The sequence below is a fragment of the Gorilla gorilla genome, chromosome 20 (assembly GCF_029281585.2).
Source record: "Gorilla gorilla gorilla isolate KB3781 chromosome 20, NHGRI_mGorGor1-v2.1_pri, whole genome shotgun sequence".
Lineage (NCBI taxonomy): Eukaryota > Metazoa > Chordata > Mammalia > Primates > Hominidae > Gorilla > Gorilla gorilla.
In genome coordinates this window covers 56,154,952-56,180,164 of record NC_073244.2, presented here as the reverse complement: position 1 = coordinate 56,180,164, position 25,213 = coordinate 56,154,952, and the positions used below count along the sequence as shown (strand labels likewise).

General features: G+C 46.7%; 1 protein-coding gene across 3 annotated transcripts; it reads right to left on the bottom strand.

Moving 5' to 3' along the window:
- Positions 1-2,479: 2,479 nt before the first annotated feature.
- Positions 2,480-25,213, bottom strand: PVR (PVR cell adhesion molecule). 3 transcript variants are annotated; one of them, XM_055369692.2, is made up of 8 exons: positions 24,852-25,213; positions 20,892-21,239; positions 18,367-18,663; positions 14,467-14,584; positions 10,741-10,889; positions 9,787-9,909; positions 7,314-7,345; positions 2,480-6,890 (listed from the first exon to the last, which is right to left on the bottom strand). In XM_055369692.2, the coding sequence occupies exons 1-8, from the start codon at positions 24,928-24,930 to the stop codon at positions 6,819-6,821; spliced, it is 1,218 nt and encodes a 405-aa protein (XP_055225667.1). In that variant the 5' UTR covers positions 24,931-25,213; the 3' UTR covers positions 2,480-6,818. The 3 variants fall into 3 exon arrangements, with proteins under 3 accessions (XP_055225667.1, XP_055225666.1, XP_055225668.1); XM_055369691.2 differs by lacking the exons at positions 2,480-6,890; positions 7,314-7,345 and adding an exon at positions 8,139-9,137 and having other exon boundaries at positions 24,852-25,202; XM_055369693.2 differs by lacking the exons at positions 2,480-6,890; positions 7,314-7,345 and adding an exon at positions 8,139-9,137 and having other exon boundaries at positions 20,892-21,162; positions 24,852-25,028.

Sequence of the window (25,213 nt, the reverse complement as noted above, 5' to 3'; positions counted from 1 at the left end):
ATATATTATATATTATATTTATATATACATATATAATATATAATATAATACATAATATATATTATTATAATATATATTTATATAAGTATATAATTATATACATATATATTTATATAAGTATATAATTATATACATATTATACTTATATAAATATATAATATATATTTATAATATAACTAATATATTATATATAACTAATATATATCATATATCATATATCATATATCATATAATATATAATATATAATATATTATATATGATATATCATATATTATATATGATATATGATATATAATATATGATATATGATATATGATATATAATATATTATACATAATATATAATATATAATATATAATATATTATATATTATATTATATATAATAATTATATATTATATATATTATAATATATATAATATATAATATATATAATATATAATATATAATATATATAATATATAATATATATAATATAATATATAATATATAATATATAATATATAATATATAATATATATTATATATATTAATATATAATATATAATATATATTATATATATTAATATATAATATAATATATAATATATATTATATATATTAATATATAATATAATATATAATATATATTATATATATTAATATATAATATTATATAATATATATTATATAATATTATATAATATATATTATATAATATTATATAATATATATTATAAAATATATAAAAATATATATAAAAATATATTATATAAATATATATTATATAATATATTATATAATATTATTATATAATATATTATATAATATATATTTATATAATATATTATATATATTTATATAAAAATATATTATATAATATATTATATATATTTATATATACACAAATATATATAAATATATAATATATATTATATAAATATATACTATATTTATAATATAGTATATATTTATATTTATTTTATATAGATTTCATATAATTTATATATATTATATATAATTTATATATATTTATATATTTATATAATATATATTATATATATGAAATATAGAAATTATATATAATTTATATATATATTACATATACATATAAAATATATGTAAAATGTATATGTGTATGAATATATATATACATGTATATATGTATATATATATTCAAAGTAACTAAAATTAAATGCATTAAAAAATTCAGTTCCTCAAACTAGCCACCTTCAAGTGCTCACTAGCCTCATGTGATCAGTGGCTACTCCATTGGACAGCACAGATGGAGAACGTTTTCATCATCATCTCAGAAACTTCTACTGGGGAGCGAGAGCTGACCTAGGGATCTGAGGCAGGCGGTGCCAGGCATTTCTACCCAGTGAGGTCCATCAGGAAGAGACAGCTAGGTCGGGGTGTGGTGTATCCATAGCACTTTGTGTGTGTCTGAGTGTTCCGGACACACATCTTCAGCTTGTCAGGGGTGATGGTATCTTCTAGAGGCCCCAGGTTGAGGCAAATCAGGAATCTTGACGTTGAACTGCCTTGAAGGATGGAGTGGCCCAGCTATAGACTGAATGGCTGTAGAGTCCAGGGCAGCTCTGCTGTGAGCTGGTGAGTCTGGCTGAAAACTTGGTTCTACCACCATATGGCGGGGCTATTTTGTGGCACACGACTTCACCTCTCTGGGCCTCAGCCTCCTCCCCTGGAGAATGGGGATAAGCATCACCACCTCACAGGGATGTTGGGAGAACTGTATGCAAGAGGCCCGGCAAACAAGCAACAAATGCCTGTCATTGTTATTATTATTATTGCTGTTGACCTTGTCTTTGGACTTGTCCCACCTCCCACATTGCCCCCACCCCTCGTGACCCTGCTCAAGAGAAGTGTATTTTCCCTGGAGGGATTTCCAATCCTCCACATCCTCAATGTTCCTTAATGCCTGGAAGATTTCATGCTGGGTTCGTGGGGTCAGAGTACCCTCAGAATCCACCTGACAGAGTCTCACTCTGTCGCCCAAGCTGGAGTGCAGTGGCACGATCTCAGCTCACTGCAACCTCCACCTCCCAGGTTCAAGCGATTCTCTTGCCTCAGCCTCCCGAGTAGCTGGGACTACAGGCGCACGCCACCACGCCTGGCTTATTTTTGTATTTCTAGCAGAGACGAGGTTTCACCATGTTGGCCAGGCTGGTCTCGAACTCCTGACCTCAGGTGATCCAACCCACCTTGGCCTCCCAAAGTGTTGGGATTACAGGCATGAGCCACTGTGCCCGGCCCTTCAATCCTTCCTGCAGTTTTGTAGTTTCCTTGGTCTGTCTCCGGGAGAGAAGCTGTTGCAAACCCAGCAGTTATTTCCAGGCATGGATTAAGCAAAGCCAGCTATTCTGGATTTTCCGGTGGCTGGATTCTACTCTCTCTGTCTCCTTCCCTGCCTCCCTCCGTTCTTCCCTCCCTCCCTCTCTCTTTCTTCCTCTCCCTTTCAAACAATCACTTAGATTCCTTTTGCATTATTAAAAGAAGAGTCAAGGTTTATTGCAGAACTTTTAGACAGTACTTAGAATAAAATTCAAACATGTTCCAACCACCCAGACAGAGGTAGTCACTGCTGGTAACAGAGGTCTAGGAGTCCATGCTGTCCTGCAGCCTTCATCTGGGCCTCTCCCCAGCCCCAGAGGGCAGGTCCTGTTTGGTCCAGCCTTCCAGGCGGTCCCATTCTTTTGGCCAGGGATTGGTTGAGCGGTGGGCAGCGCTGGTGAATGAGACCGGAAAAGATGCTGCTGGGTGAGGTTTCTGCTGCTGGATGCGGTTTCTCGTTCCTACAAAGGCTCACCCAGGTAGGGATGGGCAGCTTCTCTGGGTCTGAGTCTGGATGTGATGCCTGGAATGCAGCAGCCATCTTGGCACCAGAGGGTGATGCCAATATGTGGAGGAAAGCAGAACAAACAGCAGAGCAGCAGAACTGGGCCTGCATGCCGTGCCCAGAGTAGAGCCAGACAATCCAGTTCTTTTTTTTTTTTTTTTTGGAGACAGAGTCTCGCTCTTGTCACCCAGGCTGGAGTGCAGTGACTCGATCATGGTTTACTGCAGCCTCCACTTCCCGGGTTCAAGGGATTCTCCCACCTCAGCCTTCTGAGTAGCTGGGATTACAAGCATGCACCACCACACCTGGCTAAGTTTTTTTGTAGAGACACGGTTTCACTGTGGGCTGGTCTTGAACTCCTTACCTCAAGTGATCCACCCACTGCAGCCTCCCAAAGTGCTGGGATTACAGGCGTGAGCCACTGCGCCCAGCCCGTAGTATTTTTAAAAAAGTTAGATTTCAGTAGCACAGACATTTTCACCCCAAGCAATCTGCAACCCAGAGGCTTCTGGGACCTCACAGCTCCTCAAGGTGAGATCGTATCAACCTGAAAAGATTCCCGACTCCCGTGCAGGAGCAATGCAGAGGGAGGGTGTGGAGTGTTTTAGCCTGCTTATGATCTCCATCATACCCTGCCCCCCGCCAAGTCTCTGATAAGGATAGTTGCTGTTTTCTTAACCTCACTATAAGTTTATACAACACCTATACCAAAATTCTGGGCCCACTCTCCATTCCTGGCTCTGTGGACTTCAAGGATGCCCCCTCCCTCCAGAAAAAGGTCATCGCCTACGTTGCTGGTGGGAACAGAACTCAGCACAACTTCTGTGAGGGTTCATTTGTCAATATCTATCACAATGACAAGAAACATACTCTTTGGCCCAGCAATTCCACCTCCAGGAGTGTGTCCTACACTCAGGTGTTAACATGAGCTAAATGACAGTGTGCATTGGCCAGGCACGGTGGCTTATGCCTATAAATCCCAGTACTTTAGGAGGCCAAGGCGGGAGGATTGTTTGGGCCCAGGAATTTGAGACCAGCCTGGGCAAGATGGCAAGATTCCTGTCTCTAAAATAAAAAAAAAAAAAGTAAAATAAATGACAGTGTGTAAAGTTATTCACTACAACATTGTAATAGTAAAAGGCTGGAAATGATACAAATGCCTGTCCTTAGAGGCCTCGTTAAAAAAGCCCTGTACATCCCTCCCATGGAATATGAGGTAGGTGTAGAACTAAGGAGGCATTCTCTGAATTACCAGAAACTGAGCAAAAAAAGTAAGGTTCAGGGTGGGCCCGGTGGCTCACATCTGTAATCCTAGCACTTTGGGAGGCCAAGGCCGGAGGAGCACTTGAGCCCAGGAGTTCCAGCCCAGCCTAGGCAACATAGTGAGATGCCTATCTCTACAAAAGTTATAAAGAAATTTAGCCAGGTGGGGTGGCGCCCACCTATAGTCCCAGCTACTCGGGAGGCTGAGATGGAAGGATAGCCCGAGCCCAGCAGGTCGAGGCTGCAATGAGCCATGATCACGCCACTGCACTCCAGCCTGGGCAACAAAGTGAGACTCTTGTTTCTAAAATAAATAAATAAATAGACAAATAATAAATAAATAAAGTGCACTATTCAATGGTTTTTTGGTATAATTAATTTTCAAAAATGGTGGTTAAAAAGAGATAACAATTTGCCATTTTAGCTATTTTTGAGTGTATGATTCAGTGGCATTCATTACATTCACAGTGTTGTGTAAAACTGTATATCCATGTGCAGAAGAATGGAGCTGGACCATTACACTCCAAACACAAATTAGAATGGATCCCTCATGTCTTTTTATAACTTCTAATTTTGGGACATTTATGTACTATCTAATTAAAAAAATTAGCTTGGCATGGTGAGGGGCAGCTGTGGTCACAGCTACTTGGGAGGCTGAAGTGGGAGGACTGCTTGAGCCCTGGAGTTAGAGGCTGCAATGAGCTATGATCATGCCACTGCACTCCAGCCTGGGTGACAGGAGACACCGTCCCTTAAACATTTTTTCTGGAGAGGAAAAAAAAAAAGACAAGCTGTTCCTAAGGTGCCTGGGAATCCCAGCCCTTATGGCCCTCTTCATTTAGCATCTTGCTTCCATGCCTCTGGTTCCATCCCACGTGGTGACAGTACACATGAAACCCGTCTGCTCCTTGATTTCCACAAGAGACCCCATTGCACGCAGCCGCTGGAGGTATAATAAATAAGCTTTAATGAGATTCTGGGTGCTGGAGACAGACAAGGAGCTTACATGCCACCAAAGCAACCAATGTTCCTTTATCTCCCCAACTCTGTGGGGTCCCACTGGCCTCCTCACCCTTGAGCCCTTTGCCCCTGCCATCCTGCTGGTTCCTATCTCTTCCCCACACTTCTCTGTTCCCGGCTCTTCCATCTCTGTCCAGAGCAAATTCTCTGTCCTGCTTATTTTCTCTTGCAGAGCAGCTCAAGCTTTGCATTCCCATTTAGCATCTTGGCCCAAGGTCTTCTCTCCCTCAACGTATTTTCCCAAATAGTTTTCTTTATAAGAGGAATTCTGGTGTCTGCCCTCAAGATCATAGACCTTTTTAACTTGTCAGTTGCACTGAGCAGCTGGGCCTCCTGGGTCTTGGGTCGCATCCATCTTGGTCCTATAGGAGCATGTCCTGAGCAACTGCAGCGCTGCCTCCCCCTGCATCCCTTCCCCCTTGTGTTGGAAATTGCATTTGCTTCTTTTGTGGGTTATTTCCTGCCAGTCCCAGCTTGCTGGCTGCAGATGCTGGCAGAAAGTGGCTGCAGATGCTGGCAGAAAGTGGCTGCAGCTGACAACCTTCTTCAAGTTCACATCTAGTAGTTTTCTCTGCTCCTTGGACACCCCCCAGGCAGCTGCTTGCGGCCTGAATTGCAGCCTCTGGTGACCAGGGTCAGTGGCTGTTTCTTGTAACCACAGAGATCTGACGGATACAGCGATTTAGAAGCTCAAGGCCAGAGGCCAAATTTTTACCAAAATTCTCTGGTGGTCCACACCCTTCTGTGTGGTCTGCTATGCAGTAAAGGCTTAACCTTGCCCAAAGAAAGATCGGGCCCTTTATCCTCAGCTCCTGGGCATTCATCTCTAAGCCCTTGGAATATCCTGCCTGGTAGCTGATCTGGGAGTCTTGAGCCACTCTGGGTGGTTCATGCTAATGATGTGATTTATGGTGGGGGTCTTGGGCCACATGGTATTGGCTTGACGTATGAGGTCAGCCGTGTGGATGGTGAGCTGCTTAATTCAGCACTTTGGGAGGCCAAGGCAGAAGTATCACTTGAAGCCAAGAGTTCAAGACCAGCCTGGGCAACACAGGGAAATCTCGACTTTACAAATAATAAAAAGATTAGCCAGACGTGGTGGCACATACCTGTAGTCATAGCTACTCAGGAGGCTGAGGTGGGAGGATGACTTGGAGTTGAGAAGTCAAGGCTGCAGTGAACTGTGATCTCACCACTGTACTCCAGTCTGCCAACAGAGCCAGACCCTGTCTCAAGACAAACAAAAAACTCTGGACACAAAGATCTTGAGTGAGCTGCTCTGGTTGGCAGTATTGGCAGTACTTCTTGCATGTTGTCACATGTTGCTGTGAGAATCAGGTGCTGCCTATATGGCTCCACTGGGAGAGGGCAGATGGAAGCCGTCGCCTCATCTGTCGTGGAATGTGTGCTGTGCACCTCCTCCCTTTGCTGATCTTAATCTCTGTCCTTTTACTGTAATAAACTGTAACTGTGAGCCTAACAGCTTTCCTGAGTCTAGTGAGTCCTTCTAGCAAATGAACGGAGGGTGGTCTTGGAGACCTATGAACTTGCACCTGCCCCCCTCGTTTTGAGGTCTGGCACAGGGAGGGAGGCTGGTCTCTTTGGAGGGGGTCTTCATCCATTGGGGTCGGGTCCAACTCTGGAGGCCCATGTCCTTGCCAGCTCCAGTCTCTCTCCCCTCTCAGTCCTGACGCTGTCACCTTGTGCCCTCTGTCTGTGGATCCTGGAAAGAGCTGTTCTCTCTGCTCACAGCTGAATAGGAGATATGCTAGAAGAGGGTTTTCAAACTTTAGCCTTGGAGCTCTTTTGAACAAAGTCAAACATCTTCCCACTGAAGCCCCATGTGCAAAGAACTGCAGGCCCGTCCCCTCCTCTCTCCCTGGAAGCCAGGGCAGTGCTTCTCAAGGTGTGGCCATGGGTGGAATTGAGGGGGCGGGGGGCGGGGGGCGGGGGGGAGGGAGCGGATATTAAAATGCAGATTCCCTGACCCCATCACAGACCAGACTGTCTGGGGCTGCGTCTTAGCAAACTCTACAGGGGATTCCGCCCAGCAGGAAGGGTTGGGAAATGCCGCTCGAGGCACCAGGAGAAAAGACCCAGGCTCCTGAGGCCGGGCTGTGGGCATCTGAAGACATCTGGTCTGTAGTCCGTGCAGACCCCACACCCTCCTTAGCTCCAACACTGCACTTACCCCATTAGCTGAGGCACTGGCATGCTCCGTACCTGGGGAAATAGGAGGGGAAGTCGTCAGGAAGGAATAACGCTGGGAAGCATGGGAAGAAGACATGCCTGGGTGTCAGGGCCCTGAAAATGTCAAGTTCTGCCTCTGCTATTACATGGGGGTGCCATTTCCCTTAATGGTATACACGTGTGTCAGACAGGGATGGTGGGTGTGCTTTCTAAGGATTTAGCCATCCAGTTATTCACTTGGTTATGAAATATCCATAAATATTGAGCCTGGCTCTGGAACCAGATGGATGGGTTCAAATTCCATCTCTGTCCTTTAGGAGCTGTGTGAACTTGGACAAGTGACTTAACCTCTCTGTGTTCAGTTTCCTAGACTATTCAACAGGGGTTTATTTAGCAAATAGTAGTATTATTCAGCAAATGGTGAATGTCTACTTTGTGCCAGGTACATTCTAGGTGCTGGGGACACAGCTGTGAACAAAACAGATAAAAATGCCTGCTCTTGGCCAGGCATGGTGGCTCACACCTATAATTCCAGCACTCTGGGAGGCTGAGGTGGGCGGATTGCTGGAGTCTAGGAGTTTGAGACCAGCTTGGGCAACACAACGAAACTCCATCTCTACTAAAAATATAAAAAATTAGCCAGGCGTGGGAGTGCACGCCTATAATCCCAGCTACTCGAGAGGCTGAGGTGGGAGAATCACCTGAGCCTGGGAGGTTGAGGCTGCAGTGAGCCAAGATCACATCACTGCACTACTCCAGTCTGGGCAACAGAGCAAGATCTTGTCTCAAAACAAAACAAAAACAAAAACAAACAAACAAACAAAAAGCCTGCTCTTGTGCAGTTTATGTTAATAATAACAATAATAGTAATAATAGCAATAACAATCATAGCTAATACATACCCAGTATGTGGCTTACCATGTGCCACCTGCTGTGTTAAGTGCTTTACTGTATTATTAGGTACCATCACCCCATTTTACAGATGAGGAAACTGAGTCATACAGATTAAGCTATTTGCCTATGGTGACATCACTAATCAAGCAGTAGCTTTAGGGCCCAGATACAGGCAGTCTGGCTCTGGAGTTGACACATTGCATCACTCAGCAAACACTTCCTCGAGTGCCTCTTTTATGCCCGGCCCAGTGGTAGGCGGTCCTGGGGACACAGTCATGACAGTGACAGCCTCAGGTCTGCTCTCTTGGGGCTCACAGTCCACTGGGGATGACAAACAAGTCCCCCACGGTGATGACCCAGAATGGGCAAGGCTGGAGTGGGAGAGCCTAGTGGATGCTTGGCTCATGCTTGGGGGTCAGGGAGGGCTTCCTGGATGAGGGAGTATCCATCTGGGATGTAAGGAAGCAGCTTTGTTTAGTGGTTGAAGGAAAAGCTTGGTAGTCAAAGATCTGGCTTCTTCTCCCCAACAACCATTTCCAGCTGTTTGACCATTGGCAGGTAACTTCATCTCTCAAAGCAAATACTTCCTCCTCTGTAACATGGGGCTCACGGGAGAACCACTTTGCTGGGTGGTTGTGAGCATTCAAGGAGATTGTACAGGCCAAGTGTGGTGGCTCATGCCTGTAATCCCAGCACTTTGGGAGGCTGAGGCGGGTGGATCACAGGAGGCCAGGGGTTTGAGACCAGCCTGGCCAACATGGCGAAACGCTGTCTCTCCTAAAAATACAAAAATTGCTGGGCATAGTAGTGCGTGCCTGTAATCCCCGCTCCTCGGGAGGCTGAGGCATGAGAATCGCTTGAACCTGGGAGGTGAAGGCTACAGTGAGCCGAGATCGCACCACTGCACTCCAGCCTGGGCGACAGTGAGAGCCTGTCTCAAAAATAAATAAATAAATACATAAATAATAAAAAAATTAAAAATTAAAATCGAGGGGGTTATACATACAAAGTGGCATGTAGACAGTGTTCAGCAAAGTATCGTTCCTCTGATTACAGAATTAGCTGGCACACTTCTCCAGAAGTAGCCATGGGAGGGTGCTCCAGGCAGGGGAACGGCCTGTGCAAATCTCTTGAGGTGTGAAAGCATCAGACCCTTTTAGAGCTGAGGATCAGAGGTGCCAGTTCCTGCCACCTCCTCCTAGGAGTCACTCCTGAACAAGGCAGATGGAGTAAGGCTGAGGGGTTAAGCATTATTTCACCCTCCATCCATCTGGCAGGGACTCCCACATCACCTGAATTAAATTCCAAAGTCCCTACCATGGCATTAAGACCCTATACCCTCTTCTCCCACTCTGCAAATAATATTTGTAAATGTAATCAATGAACCAGTGAACAAGACTCCCTGGCTCTGCACCCTCATCAGTTAAATGGGGGAAACCTCATGGCAGTGGGGTGAGGATTCAGTGAGAGGCACACGGGAAGGACTCAGCACAGAGCCCAGCACATAGTAGGTGCTCAATTACGGCAGCTCTGGCGATGCTCACTCGAGGGACACAGATGACAGTGCCAAAGGAACTCACGGGAACATCTGGACCAATAGAAATAAATCCCGATCCCCAGCAGGATCAGAAAAATCAGGATTCCCAGAACCAGGAAGATGATGGCATTACGGGACATGCCTGAGTGCTCACTGGGAGGTCCCTCTGAAAGAGAAGGAAACAGGTATTTAGGTAAGGAAACTCTTGGGGTTTATCCCTCATTCTTGAAATGGCATCTTGAATTTCCTTAGGGAGCCACCACTCCACTGCCTCAGTCTATTTAATTCAGGTGGAATGGATCCCACCCTCTGGTGCCTAGAATGGGACTTTGACACAGGCCTGGCCAATCAGAATATTCCATTCTCCCTGGCTGCTATGATTGGTTCATAGGTGGGCTGTGGCCTAAGCTGGGCCAATGAGAGCCAGCCCTGGGACTTTGGCTACAGTTATTGAAAGTGGTATGTTTTTTCTCCTGCTGTTGCCATTCTGGTAGAATGTGAGCCTGTCCCTGCTGAGGGCCATCTTGCTTAAGAGCCTGCCTGAGAATAAAGCCAGTATAACGAAAAGCAGAGACAAGAGATGTATAAAATAAAAGTTCCTGGGTTACATGGTTGGAGCCCCTGGATCTAACCATACCTGAAGGTGAATTTTCAATAAAGTCCTGTTTTGTTTGTTTTTTTTTGCTTAGACTACTTTGTGTTTCTGTCAATTGCAATTGATAGAGGTCTGCCTAATATATTTGGAAAGGCCTGAGTCCCTGAGAGAGAGGGATTCCACATCTATCCCAACCTGTGTGTGTGAAGGGAGTGTATCCAGGCAGCTGAACAACGGTACCAGTGATATAGGTATGGAGTTAACAGGGGAGTAAAGCTGGCCCCACTGGTCCTTTTGTGAGAAGGCTTAGGAGAAGGATGGGAGCCAGAGAGCATTAGAGAGGGAACTCTGCCTCGACCTCTTCCTTTGGTCCCTGTTCTTCCCACCCAGGGAGTTCCTCACCTTTGACCTGGACGGTCAGTTCTGCCTGGCGAGCTCCTAGGGCATTGGTGACGTTGCAGATTAAAGTTGTGTTGATTGGTTTGTCCACAGGACGGATCAGGAGCTGGGCGCCCTGGGCCACAGCAAAGGGTGGCAGGGGACCCATGGTCCTGGGAGAGACAGAAAGGTGAGGAGGTGGCCTCTGCTGCAGGTCCGGAGTGACAGTGATTGAGCACTCACTACGTGCCCAGAAACCCTCACGCCCTCTATAGCATAAGCGGAGAGCAACTCTGGAGGCCCCCCGACTCTTCCCTTCCTCTCATGCCCGCACCCAACCCATTAGCCAATCATGTCGGCCCCGCCTTAAGATCCATCCAGAATCCCACCTCTCCTCAGGGCTTCCACGGTACCTCCCTGCTCTGGCGCTGTGCATCCCGGCCCCCAGCAGCCGCCTCCACGCTGGGCTCCATTTCTGCCCTCGCCCCCTCGTCTGTTCCCCACATGGCCACCAGAGGTCGCCTGTGAACCTTAAGTCAGTTCCCATACCTCAGCTCAGTACCCTCTGGCGGCCTAGCCTGGCTCAGAGTTAAACCGAAGTCTTCTGGTGTCACAGGCCCCACGTGATCTGGCCCCTGCTACCTCCGCCCACGTTTTCCATTACTCTCCCCTTTGCTCCCGCCTCTGCATCCACAGTGGCCTCTTTGTTGGTCCTCAAACTCTCCAGTTAGGTGTCCAGGGTGTTTGCTTATGCAGGGACTGATGGATAGAAATGGGTTTGCCCATGCTGTTCCCTCTGCTGGAATGCTTTCCCCCTAGGCACCCGCAGAGCTCACCCTCATCTCCTTCAGGCCTCTGCTGGGATGTCACCTTAGTAACACCTCACTTGGCCACCCTATTTCAACTGTGATGATCACCCTTCCCATCCCCTTCTCTTTTTATTTAATTATTATTTTTTTGAGACAGCGTCTCACTCTGTCACCCAGGCTGGAGTGCAGTGGCACCATCTTGACTCACTGCAACCTCCACCTCCTGGGTGCATGGAATCTTCCCACCTCAGCCTCCTGAGTAGCTGGGACTACAGGTGCATGCCACCACACCCGGCCAATTTTTGTATCTTTTTTGGTAGAGATGGGGTTTCGCCATGTTGGCCAGGCTGGTCTTGAACTCTTAGCCTCAAGTGATCCTCCCATCTCTGCCTCCCAAAGTGCTGGGATTACAGGTATGAGCCATGGAGCCCAGTCCCATTCCCTTCTCTGCTTTATCTTCTCCACGGTATTTATCACCATTGCACACACACTACACACTTTATCTTGCTTCTTGTTTCTTTCACCACTAGAATGGAAGCTCTATATGGGGAGGAAATTTGGTCTGTTTTATCGACCAACGTATGTTGGTTAATTGCACCCGGCACACAGTAAGTAGTCAAGGAACACTTGTTTAATGAACAGAAGTGGAGGAGATGGAAGCATCAGGCTTTGGGTGCTCCGCAGAGCTGGGATGCAAACGCAGCTATCTGGCTCAAGAGCCTGAATTGTGGTGCTTTGAGGCAGGACAGTAAAGGCACCATCACACCAGTTGAAAACCTTTGACCAGCAATTCCTTCCACGGACAACTGCTGACAAGTGACCAGTGGGGATGGACACCACCATGGCATTTGCAGAGTTGAAAATGGAAAATGACATCTGTGTCCTCTACTAGGGACTGGTTAAATAACTGATGACATCCATATATGTTGGAATCCCTTCCCTGCCCTTTGGGAGGCCCAGGTGAGAGGACTGCTTGAGTACAGGAGTTCAAGACCAGCCTGGGCAACATAGTGAGATCCTGTCTCTATTCTTTGAATTTTTTTTTAAAGTGGTGGAATCCCAGCAACACTAAAAAAGGGGCCAGGTTAGCCAGGCGTGGTGGTGTGTGCCTGTAGTCCCAGCTACCTGGGAGGCTGAAGCTGGAGGATCGCTTGAGCCCAGGAATTCAAGGCTGCAGTGAGCTGTGATTGTGCCACTGCACTACAGCCTGAGCAACAGAGTGAGGCCCTGCCTCAAAAAAAAAAAAAAAAAGCAGGGGAGCTGGGGGTGCTCTGAAATGCATAATATGATTGATGGATGAATAGAGGGACTGAAGGAATCACAGAAACGTGATAAAGCAAGCACAGTAAAATGTTAGCGGGGGAATCCACGTGGTGGAATCTTAAGTGTTCACTGGAAAATTCCTATGATTTTTCTGTATGTTTGACAGTCTTCCTAATACAACGTGGGGGAAAATGGAGTTGTGGATCTATGTGCTTTGACATGGAAAGGTATTCACAAGATAGACGAAAAGTTTCAAAATTATATGTACAGCATAATTCCAGTCTTTGTTTAGAAACAGAGAGAAAAAAGACAGAAGGATGTATAATAAGGGGTCACTGGGTATTTCTGGAGGTGGCTGGGTACACTTGACTATAGGCACTACTTTCTTCTTTTTGCTCATAACTAAATTGTTTGATATTTCTACAGTGGACACAAGTTATTTTTGTAATAAGGAAAAAGACCTAAGGCTGGGCGAGGTGGCTCACGCCTGTAATCCCAGCACTTTAGGAGGCTGAGGTGGGTTGATTGCTTGAGCCCAGGAGTTGCAGACCAGCCTGGGCAATGTGGCGAAACCCTGTCTCTGCAAAAAAAATACAACAAAATTAGCTGAGTGTGGTGGTGTGTGCCTGTAGTCCCAGCTACTCAGGAGGCTGAGGTGGGAGGATCACCTGAGCCCAGGGAGGTCCAGGCTGCAGTGAGCTATGATCACGCCACTGCACTCCAGCCTTGGCGACAGAGCCCCTTCTTTAAAAAAAAAAGGGCGGTTCAGTAAAATTATGTAATTTATGTAAAATTATGTATTATAAAATTATGTATTATCTCTTTGCCTTTTTCTTACCTTGCTCTTGATCTCAGCCTCAGTGTGAATCTGGGGAAATCTTATTGCTGTGAGCCTCCACTTTCTCATCTAGACAATGGGGATATAGTACTTGCTCCATCCAGAGATAACCAAGTAGGTTACACAAGGTGATGGTGACGTGGTTACAGTCTAGAGTGGGGGTGTCCAAACTTTTGGCTTCCCTGGGCCACATTGGAAGAAGAAGAACTGTCCTGGGCCATACATAAAATATACTAACACTAATCATAGCTAATAAGCTAAAAAAATTCGCAAAAAAAAAGTCTCATAATGTTTTAAGAAAGTTTACAAATTATGTGGCCTGCAGGTTAGACAAGCTTGGCCAAGAGGCAGAGGACCAGCTTTGGAGCCAGGCGCTGATTCAAGGGCCGCTTCTGCCCTCTCGTGGCTGGTCTTTAACCTGGGCAGGGCAACAGCTGCTGACTGTGCACAGCATGGGGTCACATGGGATTTGGGGGAAGTACCGGGCACAGAGCAGGCACACCCCAAAAAGCAGGTGCGTCCACCAGCCAGGATTCAACCACCTGCTAAATGCCTCAACTGCAAAACAGAGATGCCCCCCACTGGGGGGCCCGAAGTCAACCTCCTTCTCTTTTTTTCTTTTCTGAATCTCCCTCCTCTCTTAGACCGGGAGTCCAGGCCCCAGTCCGTCCTGCCTCAGACCCAGGGGTCCAGGCTTCCAGCCTCTCCTCCCTCAGACCCAGGGGTCCAGGCCCCCAGCCCCTTCTCCCTCAGTCCCAGGAGTCCAGGCCCCCAGCCCCTCCTCCGTCAGTCCTAGAAATCCAGACCCCCAGCCCCTCCTCCCTGAGACCCAGGACTCACGTGCTCCAATTATAGCCTGTGGGCTCTGGGTTGCTGCGAGCGTCGCAGGTCAGGATGGCCTCATTCTGGCCAAGGTACCAGTTGTTATCATAGCCAGAGATGGATACCTCTGGGGGGTCTGCAGGAAATGGATACAGAGGTTCAGAGACTGGGAGGCTTTGGGGGGCCTGGGGCTACGTGGGATTCACGACACTGCAGGAAAAGGCCTGGGGATATTTGGAAAACAGCAGGAGCTGGAGAGGCCTAGGAGGAGTCTAGGTAGATGGGGTGCCACAGAGAGCAGAAGCCTGGGAGTCCTTGGTCAGTGGGGACATGGAGAAGGCTTCTGAGGAGCTGCTTTTCTCCACTAGCTTTCCTGGGTAGCCTGGACCAGGCATGTCTTGGGTGTCCTGCAGGAAAATGCCTCCTCCTTTTCTCACTCATAGGCAATGACCACTCACAATACACAGCAGTGTATTCAAGGTTCTGACAAGTCCTGCAGGAAAGAGTCCCAGATAACCCTGCTCTAGGCTGCTGCTCAGCCATCCCATACGTGATTGACAGCGAAGACCTTTCCATGTCCTTGGGGGCAGGCCAATGAGACAGGGTTTTATTCGGGGGCGAGGGGTAGGAGTCAGTGTAGATCTCCTCCTCGCTCAGACCCAGTGACAGTGTTGAGGGACTCCAGTATAGACAGTACCTGAGGGAATCTGTGTACCAATTGCCTGGCGGGGAGTAAGCAGTATAGACAATGGTGGGAGGAACAGTATGAATGATGTCTAGAAGAGCTTGTGTGGATATTACTGATGGGCTCAGTGTAGACAGGGTGTTGGAATATTACAGCAGATGCTATATTGTCGGGCCAGTGTTGAAAATGTTGTGGTGGGGGTGAGATCACCCCCACATACACAGTGTGTCCCTGGGAGCTGAAGAAATTAAGACAGGCTCTGTGTGTGTAGACAGTATTTGGATGAGCCAGTGTAGATGATGTGGGAGCTTAGTCTAGATCTGTGCTGTCCAATATGGCACCTACTGGCCACATGTGACTACCAAGCACTCGAAATATAGCCAGGCCGAAATACACACCAGATTTCAAAGGCTTTACTAGGACAAAATAAATGGGAAAGATCTCAAGAATAATTTTAAAAAAACAATTACAAGTTGAAATAATATTTTAGGTATATTGGGTTAAGTAAAGGCAATTATTAAAAATTAATTTTGGCCAGGCACAGTGGCTCATGCCTGTAATCCCAGTACCTTGGGAGGTTGAGGCAGGAGGATCACTTGAGACCAGGGTTCGAGACCAGCCTGGGCAACATAGAGAGATCCTGTCTCCAGAAAAAATAAAAATAGGCCGGGTGCGGTGGCTCATGTCTGTAATCCCAGCAATTTGGGAGGCCAAGGTGGGTGGATCACGAGGTCAGGAGTTTGAGACCAGTCTGGCCAACACGGTGAAATCCCGTCTCTACCACAAATACAAAAATTAGCTGGGCACTGTGGCCAGGGCTTGTAATCCCAGCTACTCGGGAGGCTGAGGCAGGAGAATCGCTTGAACCCGAGAGGCGGAGGCTGCAGTGAGTTGAGATCGCGCCACTGCACTCTAGCCTGGGTGACAGAGCAAGACTTCATCACAAAACAAAAAAACAAAAACAAAAACAAAAATTAGCTAGGCATGGTGTCACACGCCTGTAGTCCCAGCTACTCAGGAGACTGAGGCTGAGGTGGGAGGATCACTTAAGCCCAGGAGGTTGAGGCTGCAGTGAGCTGTGCCACTGCACTCCAGTCTGGGTGACAGAGTAAGACCCCGTCTCAAATAAATAAATAGATAAATAAATAAACAAATAAACTTCATCTCTTTCTTTTCTTGTTTTTGAGATGGAGTCTTGCTCTGTTGCCCAGGCTGGAGTGCAATGGCGCGATCTCGCTCACTGCAATCTCTGCCTCCCAGGTTCAAGCGATTCTCCTGCCTCAGCCTCCCGAGTAGCTGGGATTACAGGCACCCGCCACCATGCCTGGCTAATTTTTGTATTTTTTAGTGAAGACAGAGTTTCACCACATTGATCAGGCTGGTCTTGAATGCCTGACCTCAGGTGATCCACCTGCCTCGGCCTCCCAAAGTGCTGGGATTACAGGCATGAGCCACCGTGCCTGGCCTCTTTCTTTTAATTTTTTAATGGGGTGGCTGCTGGAGAATTGAAAATCCTATATGCAGCTTGCATGCTATTTCTGTTAGACAGCACTGGTTAGAGAGTCCTGGGGCTGTCAGTGGAGATAAATGTGTGGGTGTCAATGTCGATGATGCCGTGAGGGAGCTGGTGGAGGTAACGCTGTGCAGGAGAATCAGGACAGATGCTGTCAGGGGGCTGTGCAGACAGAACACAAGGAGGCCAGTGTGGTGATGTGGGGTGAGACTGGATAGCCTGTAGATGAGCCAGTGTAGACAATATTGGGCAGAGGAGCATGGAGACTACACTGGGGGACTCTGCAGACACTGCTTAGGGGAGCCAGCACAAACAATGTGAGAAGATCAATGCAACTAGCACCCGGCAGAGACAGTTGATCGTGGCTCAGGGGAACTGGTCGATACAATGTGGGAGGTGAATGCAGACAGTTCTCCAGGGAGTCAGTGTAGACAGTGTCGGGGGGCACTTTAGAGAGTGCCTAGGAGAACCAGTGTAGAAAAAGTGGGGTGTTTACATAGACAGTGGTCATAGGAGCCAGTGTAGACACTATGGGAGACAGTGAAAACACCCCACAGCTGGTGGCCAAAATAGGTGGTGTAGACAATGGGGTTAGTGCTGTCTGTGGCCCAGGAGAGCCAGTGTAGACAATGGTAAGGCAGTGTAGAAAATGGATAAGGGGCCAGGTGCAGTGGCTCACGCCTGTAATCTCAGCACTTTGGGAAACTGAGGCAGGAGGATCACCTAAGCCTAGGAGTTTGAGACCAGCCTGGGCAACATAGCAAAACTCTCTCTAGAAAAAAACTGTAAAATTAGCTGGGCATGGTGGCTGCACCTGTAGTCCCAGTTACTTGGGAGGCCGAGGGAGAAGGATCGCTTGAGCCTGGAAGGGTGAGGCTGTAGGAACCATGATCATGCCCCTACACTCCAGCCTGGGTGACAGAGCGAGACCCTGTCCAAAGGAAAAACAAAACAAAACAAAAAGCCGGGCACAGTGGCTCATGCCTATAATTCCAGCATACTTTGGGAGGCCGAGGCAGGCCGATCACCTGAGGTCAGGAGTTCGAAACCAGCCCGGCCAACATGATGAAACCCTGTCTCTACTAAAAATACAAAAATTAGCCAGGTGTGGTGGTGTGCACCTTTAATCCCAGCTATTTGGGAGGCTGAGGTAGGAGAACCACCTGAACTTGGGAGGCAGAGGTTACAGTGAGCCGAGAACATGCCACTGTACTGCAGCCTGGGTAACAGAGTGAGACTCTATTTCAAAAAAAAAAGAAAAGAAAGAAAGAAAGAAAAGGACAAGGGAGTGGGTGTAGACAATAAGGGAGGCAGTGTTGATCGTGGCCAGAAGAACCAGTGTAGCAATGTGGGGAGGGTCATTGTGGATACTTGCCTGGGGAAATGGGTGTAGGCAGTTTAGGGGCAGTGTAGACTGTGCTCAAGGGAGTCAACAGAGTGTCAGGTATCCGTGCAGACAGCCGCTAGAGGAGCCAGGGCAGACAGTCTGGGTACCAGCATTGACTATGGCCCAAGTAAACTGGTGTAGACAATAGGGACAGTGTTGTTTACGGCCCAGGGGAGCTGGTGCAGACAATGGGGGTGGGTCGTGTAGACAGGAGTCAGGGGAGCCGGTGCAGATGATGGAAGCAACGCCTACAGTGCCTTGGGGAGTCAGTGTAGACAGTGGTGGGGGCAGCCCGGCAGGGGTTCTTGCCATCGCTAACTTGGGCACACTCACAGTACACGGTGAGGTTCACAGTCAGCAGCTGAGGCTTCTCAAAGCTCTCATGCTCCACCTTGCAGGTCACATTCTTGCCATCCACCTGGCTTGAGGGAACCAATATCCAGAGGCTGGTGACAGTGACTGTGCCAGACAGGAACCCTGGCACCTGGCTCGTATTGGGCATCCCGCCCAGGTCTGAGCGCCAGGTGATTTGGGCCGGCGGGCGACCCCCTGTGGAGACGCAGCGGGCCACGGGCACTGGCTCTCCAGTGAGCTGGACCTTCTGAACCTCAGCTGTGTTCTGGGGCTTGGCTGAGAAGAGGAACAAAAGCAACAAGTCATTCAACGAACCCCTCCGTGGCAGAAGGGGGCATTCATTAAGGGTACAGGATGGCATGGTTGCTGGGCGGGGTGGCTCACGCCTATAATCCCAGAACTTTGGGGGGCTGAGGTGGGTGGATCACTTGGGGTCAGGAGTTCGAGACCAGCCTGGCCAACATGGAGAAACTGTCTCTATTAAAAATTAGCCAGGGTATGGTGGCACACGCCAGTAATCCCAGTTACTTGGGAGGCTGAGACCAGAGAATTGCTTGAACTCGGGAGGCGGAGGTTGCAGTCAGCTGAGATTGTGTCACTGCTCTCCAGCCTGGGCGACAGAGTGAGATTCTGTCTCAAAAAAAAAAAAAAAAAAAAAAAAAGATACAGAATGGCATGGTTTAAATCCCAGCTGTGTCCCTGAGCAGCTGTGTGGTCTTGGGCAAGTCTGTGCCTCAGTTTCCTTGTCTGTTGACAGGGGATAGTGATGGGATCATAGGCAATGAGAATATGCAGGTAAAGCTCTTAGAATGGCATATAATAAGTGCTCAATAAATATTGTTTGGTGGAAAGTGCTGGAGTCCAGCAGTGACCAAAATAGCCCTGGTTCTGCCCTCATGGGTACACAGTCCAAGGAGGCAGACAGACTTTCCTAGGCAGTGATGACTCGGAGAGGGCAGGGCTGGGAAGGGGAAACCCAAAGGGGGTTATCCTGGTCTGGGGCTCAGTGGAGGAGAGGAAGCCTGAGCCCTGAAGTTGAGAAGGGAAGTGACTTGCCCATGGTCACACAGCTGTAAGCAGCAGAGCTGGGCTTTCGCATAAAGTCTGTCTGACTCCAAAACCACCTTGACCATCTCTTAATCATCATCCTGGTGATTCCCAAACCTGGAACTTCCTTCCCCATCATTACCTGTAGTATTTACCGAAGATTTCTCCTTAACTTGACTCACTGTTTCTGTTTTACCCTCATCCTAAACCATGATACCCGGAATCCCAGGCTTGCTGGAGTGACAAGAGCTGCCTTTGGGTGGGTGTTGTGTGCTAGGCACAGTTCCAAGCCCTTGACATTTCATGAGTTTCTCATGCACAGGCTTGGAATAGTTCTTGGCACATAAGCTTAAAAACAAAACAAAACAAAACAGAAAACAAGTTGGGCATGGTGGCACATTCCTGTAATTCCAGCTACAGGGAGGGTGGGAACATCCCTTGAGCCCAGGAGTTCCAGGCTGCAGTGAGGACCTACTATGATCACACCACTGCACTCCAGCCTGGGCGACAGAACTAAACTGTCTCAAAAAAAAAAAAAAAGGGTCAGTTTTTTTGAATCCTCATGGTGATCCCTATCCCACAGATGAGGAAACTGAGGCACAGAGACTTCTTGCTCAAGTTCCAAGAGGAGGGCCTCATGGAGCTAATGAAAATGAAAGCATGATCCCCTCCTCTTTTGGGTATCAGGATCCTTGCTTTCCTGTCTGTCTGTTTCAACTTTCTCCTTCTTTACCAGATAAAGTAACAGTAACCGACAGCTCTAAGGGGCTAACATGGGCCAGCGGTGAAGCGCCGCTGCCCTAAGGCTGCACCTTTGGTCTTGGGCAAGTCTGTGCCTCAGTTTCCTTGTCTGTCAACAGGGGATAATGATGGAATCACAGGCAATGAGAATATGCAGGTAAAGCTCTTAGAATGGCCCATAATAAGTGCTCAACAAATATTGTTTGGTGGAAAGTGCTGGGGCCCAGCAGTGATCAAAATAGCCCTGGTTCTGCCCTCATGGGTACACAGTCCAAGGGGGCAGACAGACTCTTTCCTAGGCAGTGATGACACTCAGGACAGCTTTCCAAGGGTGATGCTATTGTCACCAACCCTTTTACAGATGAGGAAAGGAGGGACCCAGAAGAGGCCACCCAGGCCTCCTCCCTTCCTTCCCAGTCCCCTCCCAGCTCCCTTTCCAATATACCCCTCCCCCTCCCTCAGGGCTTTCTGATCCCAGGCTTGGGGGTCCTTACTCCCTGAGAGCTCTGCTTTCTTCCTGCCCTGCAGCCCCTCCCCCCACTCACCTCCCCCCACCCCACCCCACATCATTGCGCTGCCCCCTCCTTTTGTCCCCAGGGAATCTGCTGTGGAGGGAATCTCCCTCCCTCCCAGGCCTCCCTGCTCTTTGCCAACTTCCCTGATCCTCCCACCAAGTCTCTGCCTTTCATTCAGCCTCCCCAAAACCCCCTGCTCACCAAGCACTCGGAGCCAGATATCCACGCTCCTGCTGCCCTGCGGGAACGTGACGAACAGGCAGGTGTAGTTGCCTTCATCCTCGACGCGCAACCCGAACATCCTCAGCGAGGCGTTCCGCAGCTCCGCGCCCAGTCTGGCTGCCACGAATTCCAGCCGTTTGGACTCCGAATAGCTGGGGCCCTGCGTTTGGTGGAAGACGGCCATGCTGCCAGATTCACCATGCCGCGCCCAAGTCAGCTGTGACACGTGCGTCTCCTCCATGTTGGGCACCTGTAGGTAGCAGGGCAGCGTCACAGAGTCGCCCAAGAAGCCGGGCACCTGGGTGGGCGCCTGCACGACGACGTCCCCTGCGGAGAACCGAAGAGGAGGTGTCAGACCCGGGGCGTTCTTGGACTAGATAGGGAGGGGCTCCAGGAGCCCGGGCATCTGGGCGTGCACTTGCACGCTGGGGCCCTGGAGCCCCGGTGGACGGTGGGGTGTGGGGGGAGGGGGGACTGGGGCACTAGTTGGGGCCATGGCAGGCGAGGAGGGTAAGGGCGTCTGGGATGGTCTGCAACTTGGCCGTGCTCCTTCACTTTGGCTATTTATTACCGTATTTCTTCTATTATTACCGTATTTCCCTGAATCTCAACATCACTGATTTAAAAAATTGTGGTAAATATTGTGGTTAAAAAACTAAATTTACCATTTAAGTCATTTAAAGCATACAGTTCAGTGGCACTATGTACATTTCACGATATTGTGCAACCGTTACTACTATATAGCGCCAGAACTTTCTTTTCTTCTCTTTTTTTTTGAGACGGAGTCTCTCTCTGTCGCCCAGGTGGAGTGCAGTGGCGCGATCTCTGCTCACTGCAAGCTCTGCCTCTGGGGTTCAAGCGGTTCTCCTGCCTCAGCTTTCCGCGTAGCTGGGATGACAGGCTCCCACCACCACACCTGGCTAATTTTTTGTATTTTTGTTTTTAGCAGAGATGGGGTTTCACCATGTTGGCCAGGCTGGTCTTGAACTCCTGACCTCAAGTGATCCTCCCACTTCGGCCTCCCAAAGTGCTGGGACTACAGGTATGAGCCACCGCACCTGGCCCAGAACTTTTTCATCGCACCAGTGTCGTAGGTTTCACATACCATGACTGTTGTCATTTATAGCACAACTTGCCATTAGGGGTTAGAATATCCCCAGTGTAGAAAACGGGGAGAAATCCTGGGTCTTCAAATCCATGAAACGCTGCATTATTACTCTGGGTGGGTCCTGGTTGGAAGAATGTGGGGGATTGAGGTACGAGAGGAAGGGAATTATAGCCCAGGAGTTTTGGGTCCCTTCAGTTTTCTGCTGTGAAGCTTCAGGCCGGTTACTTAACCTCTCTGATTCTTTTTCCTAGTTTGTAAAATGAGACTTAGAACAGTGGACACTCACAGGGTGCTGACACAGATCAGGGGCTATTCTGGGTGCTTCACATATATCTTGGCATTTAATCCTCAAATAGCCCCCCTGAGGCAAGCACTACTGTTAACATCATTTTACAGACAGGGAAACTGACACAGAGTATACTGTCCTCCAAGTCATACAGAGGTTTAGTGGCAGAGGTGGGATTTGAACTTGGGTGGTCAGAGACTGACCTCTAATCCCCCAGGTCCTATATAAAAATCTTTCTGCTAAGGGCCCTAGCACATAGTAGGTCCTCAAAATGTGACAGCGCTTATTGACACTAATAAACATGGTCCTATGCATTCTTTTTTATTTTTAAATTTTTATTTAGTTAATTATTTTTGTAGAGATGGGGTCTTGCCATATTGCCCAGGCTGGTTTTGAATTCCTAAGCTCAAGTGATCCTCCCACCACAGCCTCCCAAAGTGTTGGGATTACAGGCATGAGCCACTGTGCTTGGCTGCAACCAGCCTGGGCAGCATAGCGAAACCCTATCTCTACCAAAAATACAAAAAAAATTAGCCAGGTGTGGTGGTGAGCACCTATAATCCCAGCTACTCCAGAAGCCACAGTGAGAGGATCGCTTGAGCCTGGGAAGTCGAGTTTGCAATGAGCCGGGATTGTACCACTGCACTCCAGCCTGGGCAACAAAGCAAGAACTTGTCTCTCTCTCTCTCATACACACACATACATACGCGCACACACGCACTATATACATATATATATATATATATACACAAAATATATAAATAAATAATAAAATATGTTATTTATTTACTCTTTAAATGTATAATAAAATACATATTATTTATTATATAAATAATATATGTTATAAATATATAATATATTTAATTAAGAAATATATTATTATATATTATCAATTATATAATACATAATACATATTATATATTATTATAATATACATAAATAATATTATATATTACTATAATATATAATATAATATATATTACTATAATATATAATATAATATATATTACTATAATATATATTATAATATATATTACTATAATATATATTATAATATATATTACTATAACACATAATATATATTATTATAATATATATTACTATAATATATAATATATATTATTATAATATATATTACTATAATATATAATATATATTATTATAATATATAATATATAATATATATTATTATAATATATAATATATAATATATATTATTATAATATATAATATATAATATATATTATTATAATATATAATATAATATATATTATTATAATATATAATATAATATATATTATTATAATATATAATATAATATATATTATTATAATATATAATATAATATATATAATATAATATATAATATAATATATATAATATAATATATAATATAATATATATAATATAATATATAATATAATATATATAATATAATATATAATATATATATAATATAATATATAATATTATAATATATATATTATTATATATAATATATAATATAATATATATTATTATAATATTATATATTATAATATATAACATAATATGTATTATTATAATATATAATATAATATAATATAATATATATATAATATATATTATATTATATATATTAATATTATATATTATATATTATATTATATATTACTATAATATATATTTTATAATATATTATATATTAGTATAATATAATATATTTTATAATATATTATATATTAGTATAATATATAATATATAATAATAATATATAATATATATATTTATCAGGAGTTTGAGACCAGCCTGGCCAACATGGTGAAATCCTGTATCTACTAAAAATACAAAAATATTAGCCAGGCATAGTGGCACATGTCTGTAATCCGAGCTACTCGGGAGGCTGAAGCAGGAGAATCGCTTGAACTCGGGAGGAGGAGGCTGCAGTGAGCCGAGAGCAGGACACTGCACTCCAGCCTGGGTGATGGAGTGAGACTGTCTCAGAAAAAAAAAAAAAAAAAAGAATGAAAGAATGAATGAATGGCCAGGCCCTTGGAGTCAGACATTGGGGGTCAGAGGGGTAATGGTGTCAAGTGTCACCCACTGTCCTCCTCCCCAACATCAACCATCCTCTCCGTCCAGACCCAGCCTGCCAGCACGCTGCTGGGTTATGGCCTGGGTATGCTGAGCAGGAACCTGGGTAAGGTAATCTGGCATGCGTCACCATCTGCTGATTTTCCGGGATTCACTTGCCTTTTTGGGAAATTTCCTCACCCAACTCCATCCCCTTTCCGAGGGGCCCAGAGGAGGGTCTTGTGCCCACCCCGTGTTGCTGCCAATTTCGAGGAATTTCTGTACCCAACTCCGACCGCTCTCCGGGTGGCCAAGAGGAGGGTCCTGCCCTCGCACCCTCGCACCGTGTTCCTTCCAACCCCGGGGCAGAGATGGGGGGTGGGTGGCGCCGGGCGGCGCCGTCATCTTCGAGAACCCAAGGGGGCGAGTACCCGGCCTGGATGCGGAGCTGGGAGCCAGACAGGGGCCACCGGACTGCGCGGGGGTCACTCACCGGTTCCTGGGGGTGGCCAGGACAGCACCAGTAGCGCCACCAGCAGCAGCGGCCACGCGGCGGCCATGGCTCGGGCCATGCCAGTTGCTCCGGGCAGCTGGGCCTCCCGCGGGCGTCTCCTCGCTTCCCGGCGCCCGCTCGCTCTGCCGCGGTCGCTGCGAGTCCAGCTCCCGGAGCTCAGGTCCTGGAATCCCCGGGGGGCCGCTCCTCCAGTGCCTGGGGTGGGAAGGGGAATACCCACTTCTTCAAGCTCCAAACGAGTGACTGGAGCGGAGGGGAGTTGGCGGCCAGTCCCGCCGGGCGCTGTGGGCCACCCAGGCTGGCCCTCCCCGCGCGCCTGCGCCTGCGCAGGTCTCTCCCGG

Excerpts from the sequence above, each read along its gene's own strand:
- PVR (XM_055369691.2), bottom strand. The coding sequence starts at position 24,930 with ATGGCCCGAGCCATGGCCGCCGCGTGGCCGCTGCTGCTGGTGGCGCTA. Across the intron at positions 9,910-10,740 it reads ACTGACCGTCCAGGTCAAAG|AGGGACCTCCCAGTGAGCAC; the intron begins GTGAGGAACTCC and ends CTTCTCTTTCAG. Across the intron at positions 9,138-9,786 it reads CTATTGGTCCAGATGTTCCC|GCTCTCACTGTCGCCCAGGC; the intron begins GTGAGTTCCTTT and ends TTTTTGAGACAG.